Consider the following 7,673-nt stretch of genomic DNA (forward strand, 5'->3'; position numbering starts at 1 on the left):
ATTTTTTTTTCGTGGGATCGACAGGTCTGGAAGTTCGCGGAAGTTTGCGAAATCACCTAGAGCGAAGCTGTGGTGATGGCAAACCCAGCCTTCAGCCTGCCTCTTTTGGCGAGATGACTCACAAGGGACAGTAACGATAGTGTGCTCCGAGGCCCACTGTGCTGGAGACACATACCGCGCTGGCACTGTCCAGGGTAGTATACAACATTCGTCGGACAGAAAATGGATCCGTGGAATAGGAATTTGCGCGAAAAAAAAAAGCTTCCTTTGGTGGCTGCGTAGCGTGCAGATCTTGCAAGTATTTTTGGGCACGGAAGCAGATTCTGCCTCCCCGAGTATGGTAGGTCGGGCCCCAGAATTTGCACCCTCGGACTTGAACCCCGAATTGGCATCGGTGAGCGTTGTCCCCTGGCCCAATTCTTGGTTTCGACGAATCAACAGGGCACGGAATCCAAGTGGAGATAACAATATCCGACAGCGCATGGACGGCGGCGGACATGTTGGAGACAATAGACTTGAAAGTCGGAATGGACTGGGTCCGGTGGCGGACTTTAAAAACATAAATCGGAGATGATCTGAGTTTAAACTACTCTTGCCGGGAAGCGACCGCAAGCCGGGGCGGTATGGAGTTCACCTTAACTCAGAAGTGGCTGCGTCAAAACATACAGCCGTATTCCAGCAGGGAACGCGTATATTCAGACACGGACGTGGCCCTGTCGCGTTATCCTTCCCTGCGGCCCAAGTCGGACGTCTACAGTTCGTGAATATCTGTCTCTTTGTCCTTGACTCAATTCCATCCAGCCTATGACGATGGCCGGACCCAGCTCTTGCTCTGTCTTCATGGCCTCATCCCCATCTCGTACCGCGGCGCTTCCTACAATATTCCTGTTGCGATCTGGATCACCAGGGAGTACCCGGCCCATCCTCCCATAGTCTACGTCGTGCCCACTAGCGACATGCTAGTCAAGGCTGGCAAGTACATCGATGTCAGCGGACGATGTAGCATTGAATACACGCAGAACTGGACTCGTAAGAGCGAGGTAGGAATCCTTTTCGACCCCAATTGATTATCGCCGACTCGGGAATCGTTCCTTTAGGGTTGTAGCTTATCAGGATTGGTCGAAACTTTGCAGGATTACTTCTCTCGTGAACCACCCGTGTATGCCAAACCTAAACAAGCTACTACACCTCCAGGTGGAAATATAGAGTATGTGCAGAAGCAGCCACCGCCTTTACCCACAAGCCCGCGACCAGAGCAGCAGCCATCTGCCCGTCCCCTATTACCTCCAAAGCCGGGCTATGCCTCAAGATTTACCTCGCAGTCGCCTTCACCAAGCCGTTCCTCAACTCTGCTTTCTTCACCTTTCGGAAAGGTAGCCATGAAACATGGATATCAATTGCCTACTGACGTTTCATTAGTCAACGATATTTGAGAGCCGCCCTCCTCCTTCTCTTCCGGCGTCTCATCCAAGAGCCGATTTGGAAGTCCCGAGGAGGAGTCCTGCAGACCGATCATCTTCAGCTTCAATACCTTCGCCCATCCCCTCTATTTCCCCCCCCCAAAGTCAATTCCCCTTCCATGACCCACGATCCTCGGGTCCTCCGTCACGACCTCCGCCGCCCGTCATTGCCCCCCCACCACCAAATTTTTCTATTACTTTACCACCTCATGCCTTAACACAACCTCTGCAGCCCCCAGGTGTGAACGTCCCTCCTCCCGTTCCCAACCTTTTGGATGAAGAGTCTGTAGATATCTCCCCGTCCGGCCCAGTCCATCGCCCATCATCATTTGCTCCTCCGCCTCGACCTCCAAACCCTGAACTGCTGCGGCTTCATGATCAAGTCCACCAGACATTAACTTCTGAACTTGCTTCATTAGCTCAAGCGTTGTCCCTTGATGCTGAGCGCCTTCGTGCGCAACAGTCTGATTTACTCCTCGGCGAACCTGCTATCCGTGATGAAATGGCGAGATTAGAAGCTGTTCGAGACGTTTGTCATAATGTGAGCAGTCGTATGAGAAGCACCGTCGATCAGACGGAACGAAATATATCTGAGCTTCGTCGGAAGGGGGACCCTGAAGTCGATGAGCTTGTTTGTTCGACGACAATAGTCCACAATCAGTGAGTCATAAACTCACATCCTCTCAATGACGCTCATCATCTCTGTAAATTGCCATCGTTTCAGGCTTATTAACTTGGTCGCAGAGGACAATGCCATCGAGGACACCATTTACCATCTCCATAGAGCCTTGAATAGCGGCCGCATAGACTTGGAACGTTTTCTCAGGGTATAGTGATTTCTGTTTCCATATGAGGTTGTCAAAGTTCATTCATCACACCAGACTACCCGTATACTAGCGGAGGAACAATTTATGAAACGGGCGCTGATTGAGAAAATTCAGCCTGGTGTTCCCATGAGTATGTCGATGGGATCTCCGTGGTCATGATGACCCCTTTTGTGGAGTCATCAAATATCTAGGCCCATGGTACCGGCGTTTCGTAGCGTGCCTTGGTTCGGAGAAACAGGAGAAATATATGCGCTTTGATGCAGACCTCGATAAGTTTTTTGCCTTATGCGTCGACTTCTTTGTTGCAGATTGTAAACACAATAACGGATCTTTTTCGGGGATTGACTACGCATGAAAGTCGTCATGTACCTGTCAAATCCTTTACAGGTTGCCCCTTTTGCCACTTTGTGGTCAAGACAACTATACTCAGTTGAGTGAAAACGCCCAGTACACGCCATTCGTGGCGTTTCACGGAAGAATCTCATTCAGTATGGAAGGATAGTTCGATAGGTAATCGATGCACCATTGTACATTGAACAGTAACACTACGTGATATTTTACTTATTATATAGATAAAGGACAAGCGATAGAAAAAGTATACAAGATTGAAAGATACTATCATTAACCGACCGAGCCATCATCCACTGATTGACCCCCAACATCAAATCTGATTGGGGTCTGTACGTTGGCGAATGGATGACTTCCAACCCACCGCCACACCCTCATTTCATCACCACCATACACCTCTTGAATGTTCGCTCGAACGTTCGCATTACTCTCAACGGCTTTCTCCACCCGGTCCCATAGCACCCTTTTCCTCCACTGAGGTTCGAGGTACAGGACTTCATCGCGTAGCCGCACGGATGGTATATACGGGAATGGTACGGTTGTAGGGTCCGTGTGATGACCTAGTTCCGTATATTTGAGCTTTGCGAGCACGTACTCAACAAGGTCTGCTACACGTTTAGTGTCCTCTTCGTCTTTGACTCTTCTGCGTCGGGCTAGGAGTGCGAAAACGCCGCACCCAAGTAGACCTAGCAATAACAAAATGGTTAGTGACGGTGTATACCATGTTGCACCGGTAACGCACCAAACAGCGTCAATCGCCATGCGACCCATATTTCCCGAGACTTTACTCTCATGGTACACATCCAGGTGAGACGAGGACTTTTGTGTGCAATGTAACGGTCACCACTAGATGAATACAAATAAGTAAAACAAATTTATATCGTGATAGATACATGAACGCACCTGGAATCTTCACTTATGATGACACCACCCCATTCTACCAATTGCTGAATAGCTTCGGTAAACAGGTCGTCGAAGTTTTTAATGAGGTAAGCCTACAAGATACTCAGAATCTAGATTGGCAAACAGAATGACAGAGATACCCACCGGTGTCAAACTCAACATGAGATCTCGGAGACCATTAAGAGGCATTCCCCACTTCTTCGCATCCCCACCATCCACATCAGCAACATCAGTCACATTACCCACACAGAGAATCTTGCCTCTTTTCTCGGCAAGGACGTTATCAATGTATTTGCCTAAAGTCCCGATGTTTCTCTGGCGTCTCGGATCTTCCACACAAGAGGGAGGCAGAGTTACGCTTGGCAACCCAGGCAATCCATCGACCAATTCGCGAACCAACCTCCAGAAGATATCATTGGGTGGCGACGAAAGCGACAGACTTTTGTCCTTCCGAGAGGATACGGGCGACAGATAGAAAAACAGCGGATGTGAACGCAACATGTAACCGGTATCGCATGTCACACTATCCCGAGTGCATGTGGCATGCTCCGGACATGGAGTGCATGAATCAGGATAGAACGATGGCAGTATGAAGGGTAACGGACACGGCGTTAGATCTCCTTCGACGTCCTCATGCAGGAGTGTCCTATTTTCGCGGTTGCACGATTCGATAGCCTTCCGGTTGACTCTCGCTTCTTCTAGCAAAGGGTTTGTATCACTTCCGGGGTCACAGTAACCAAATGATACAGATTCCAATTTATAATTCCAGACCACCGCTACGAGCCCCACGAGGAATGTTAAAAGGAGCAATCGCATCGCAGGTGACATCGAAGCGCGTGGAGGCGGCCTCTGGGCTTGAGAAAGAAGACGTTCAACAACCTCTTGTCCCCGAAGAGGCAATACGGCAGATGCTGGTACATCCTCGACAGCGTCCGCTTCTTCGGCGACTTCATGATCAACCCCACGGTCTACAGCGACGGTCCTTTCAGCAATGCCCTCGTCATCATCAGGTATAACTTCCTCAACTGGTTCATCCTTCGTTTCGCTTTCAAGCTCCCCATGCGGAGGACTGGGGGTAGAGAACCTTGGTATCGACAGGCGCGATCCTGCCGATATGATGGATGGTAGTTGGGGTTCAAACCGGGATTGAGGAGGTGATCGGTGCAAGCTGCCTGATCCCACAGCAGGCGGGGTTGGTGATAAAGGGACCATTTGGGGAGGGGCCGAAGAAGATTTTCGTGACTGTCGTAGCGGTCGCCGTGTTCTCGGACGAACAGGCGAAGGACGCATTGGCGATGAAGATTCGGCACCAGATTGAAAGACATTATTGTCTTCCCAGCCACTGTCTTCCTGTTCGACCATGGTCAGTACGTAGCAGGTGAGAAGAGTAGCTACACACCGTATGAGATACTCGACGGCTCGACGCTCCAGCGGTTTCTGACTGCGATAACACAGGTATGTGAGACGATGACCTCGAGATACAGAATACGCCACTCACAGCTTTCTCGCTCCTTCCGACTTTGCGGACCGGTAGCTCTTCCTCAGGTTCACTCTCTTCCATCAGGGTTTGTGCATTGGTAACTGTAGATTTACGTGATGGGCCACCAAGATTCGGCTGGGCCGAGGAACGACGACGCTTGGGCTGTAATATGCTATGTTCTAGACAAGTTAAAAGTAGAGTCGAATATGAACGCACTGGGTCAGGACGAGGCGGAGAGGACTCCACTTCTTGAGTTGGGGCACGAGAAAGACGTCTGGACCTCCTCACTGATGTAGTGGCCTTGATAAGGTCAACAGACTGAATACAATAAAAACGCGACACACTCACCTTTGTTTCACTACCACCTGCCAGCGGTTGCCCCGTTACACCGTCAGTTATGCCATCACTGCTGGCGATGCTGTTCTGCTGCTTCAACCGCTGACGCTTTAGAGGCGACAACTTGGACTTGATTTCTTCATTGAAGATCTGCATGAGCTTCGGTTTGGAGTATGGTGTTGGAAAGTTGACACGGTGATGAACAAGGACACCCATGAGCTGAGAAACTGTGAGGGAAGATGCCTCAAAGTCTGGGTCTAGATAGCGTCCTTGCTCGATGACTTGAGTCGTGGTGAGCCGAGTCGACATTGTTGATTCAGCACTGTCAATGTCAACAAGAGATCCTCGTGGTCTTCGTGAAAGATGCGCAGTCACAGTTGTGACACGACACCGTGAGAAAGTCCAAGATAGTAAGACCCATATTAGTAATATGTATTTACCATGAACCTATAAATAACGACATTGTGTACCCTTGCTACATTTTAAAAGCGGGGCCTGAAGATCCCGTTGGTACCAAACCACTGCCCGCGAACCTAGACGGACAAAGGTATGAAGTAGACATCCATGAAGAAGACAGCCACCTACCATGAAATTCCAATAAGCAGCTGGGAAAATATCCTGTGTAATTCTGAGCATGCTATTCACGGTTCACAGACTATGGCGCACCTTTTTGAGGTGGTAGAACAACCTTAGAATAAAGTTGTGAGTATGGGCTTCAACAGGAAAAAAAAAAAAGTGGAATTACCTCCTGCTCTTTGATTGATCAAGGAAGGAAAATGTCTCTTTCAGTTCAAGACCGTATTTGAACTCGGCGAGCATTAATTCGCCGTAACCGGTCAAAAGCTAGAAATAGGTCAATCCATTAAGTGGCTGCGAGAATAGACGTGACGGACTGGACAGCTAGTGTAGCCATCATATCTTGCGTGGCTAATCTTGCCTGTGTCCATGAAAGAGAAGAGATTCTCAGTAAGTACAGGGGCTTGTGCGGTGACCGCTGCAGCAGTTTTAGAGGTAGGCAAGGATGAGCAGTCTCCAAGAGCAAATATATTGGCATACTCTGGCTTAATGTGTTGCAGAGTACCTTGATCGACGGTGACCCATCCTGCGCTGTCAGCTATGGGTGAGCCCTTGAGAAAATCCAAGGGACCCATCGGAGGTGTGACGTGCAGCAGGGTATAATCCACATCGAGTTTTGACCCGTCGCTCTTGGCGAAAGTGGCTTTATGGTTGGCAGAGTCGATCGCGACAAGGTTATGTTGGAAGTGACCGCCGACACCGCGTTGAACGCGAAGTGCATTTAGAGCATCCGAATATTTCTTGACACTGAACATTGTGGGCATGCCGGTGTAAAAATCAACCTTGATGTTCTCGCCCTTGCCGGTCTTTCTGAATCTATCCCAGGCCATCCACATGATTTTTTGAGGAGCTGAGAATGTCCGTTGAGAATGAGGACTAAGTATTCACTGATGGACGTACCTCCGGCGCACTTGACGAACCCAGCTGGTTGGGTGAATACGGCATTACCAGACCGAAGGGATTCAATGTCTGCCCAGACTTTGTCGCAAGTGTCATATGAATAGATAGATGAGACGCCAGATGTCAAATCAGAGAGTGCCTGGGGAAGGCCTTGAATGGCATTCCAGTTAATCTGGAGGCCTGTCGCGACCACGAGTGTCTCATAGGTGAGATTGCGCCCGGATGCTGTCGTTACTGAAGAGGTTTCGGGGGAAAAAGACTTGACATTCTCATTGACGTGGGTCAAGTGTTTGGGAATTAACGACGCCAAGGGTCGGCGGAATTCAGTCTTTTGTTTGAGACCAGAGCCGACCAAGGTCCTAGTTGAAGTCAGACGGTGGAGGTATCGGAAGGGAGATGACATGCCATCCAGGCTACTACCATTAGACGGTGGGACAAAGCTTTTTGGGGGTTAAATGCTCACTTGATAATAATGAAACTCTGCAGAATCAATAATGGCAACGTCTCCGCTGTTCACAGGTTTTCCAGCAGATTTGAAGCGATTGTACACTTGATTCGCAACAGACAAGCCAGCACTACCTGATTGCTTGTCAGCATGAGAAAGGCAGTGCAATCGATCGTAAAAAGCGTACCAGCGCCAACTACGATGACCTTGTACTTGTCTCCGTGCACAGAGGTGCTGGCGAGACGAGTCCATTTAGCGGAATAGACGATACGTCGGACGGTAAGCATAGCTAGAAGGAGGACGCTGTTTGAATGCGTTGTGCAGGGGAGAAACTTTTTAGGAGTGCTGCTGATACGGGTCGGCCCGTCGGCTCAGGCTATTAGCGGATAGTACTACAA

The 7,673-nt window shown here is 49.5% G+C and overlaps 3 protein-coding genes across 3 annotated transcripts; 1 reads left to right on the plus strand and 2 right to left on the minus strand.

Annotated features, from left to right (window-relative positions):
• Positions 1–623: 623 nt before the first annotated feature.
• Positions 624–2,884, plus strand: BT62DRAFT_958464 (UEV-domain-containing protein; the record flags this gene model as incomplete). Its single annotated transcript, XM_043188453.1, has 6 exons — positions 624–756; positions 802–1,040; positions 1,098–1,373; positions 1,420–2,120; positions 2,185–2,287; positions 2,342–2,884. The coding sequence occupies 6 exons, from the start codon at positions 624–626 to the stop codon at positions 2,444–2,446; spliced, it is 1,557 nt and encodes a 518-aa protein (XP_043046051.1). The 3' UTR covers positions 2,447–2,884.
• Positions 2,885–2,908: 24 nt separating this feature from the next.
• BT62DRAFT_880769 (uncharacterized protein) lies at positions 2,909–5,663 on the minus strand (the record flags this gene model as incomplete). Its single annotated transcript, XM_043182640.1, has 8 exons — positions 2,909–3,321; positions 3,378–3,481; positions 3,539–3,630; positions 3,683–4,888; positions 4,938–4,979; positions 5,037–5,180; positions 5,235–5,305; positions 5,363–5,663. The coding sequence occupies 8 exons, from the start codon at positions 5,661–5,663 to the stop codon at positions 2,909–2,911; spliced, it is 2,373 nt and encodes a 790-aa protein (XP_043046052.1).
• A 78-nt stretch (positions 5,664–5,741) lies between these two features.
• Positions 5,742–7,562, minus strand: BT62DRAFT_1014975 (sulfide-quinone oxidoreductase; the record flags this gene model as incomplete). Its single annotated transcript, XM_043178229.1, is given in 9 exon segments — positions 5,742–5,887; positions 5,940–5,972; positions 6,021–6,042; positions 6,100–6,197; positions 6,248–6,780; positions 6,831–7,189; positions 7,206–7,243; positions 7,294–7,409; positions 7,463–7,562. The coding sequence occupies 9 exon segments, from the start codon at positions 7,560–7,562 to the stop codon at positions 5,837–5,839; spliced, it is 1,350 nt and encodes a 449-aa protein (XP_043046053.1). The 3' UTR covers positions 5,742–5,836.
• Between the last annotated feature and the right edge of the window lie 111 nt (positions 7,563–7,673).

This window comes from Guyanagaster necrorhizus, assembly GCF_019112545.1.
Source record: "Guyanagaster necrorhizus MCA 3950 unplaced genomic scaffold BT62scaffold_1, whole genome shotgun sequence".
NCBI lineage: Eukaryota > Fungi > Basidiomycota > Agaricomycetes > Agaricales > Physalacriaceae > Guyanagaster > Guyanagaster necrorhizus.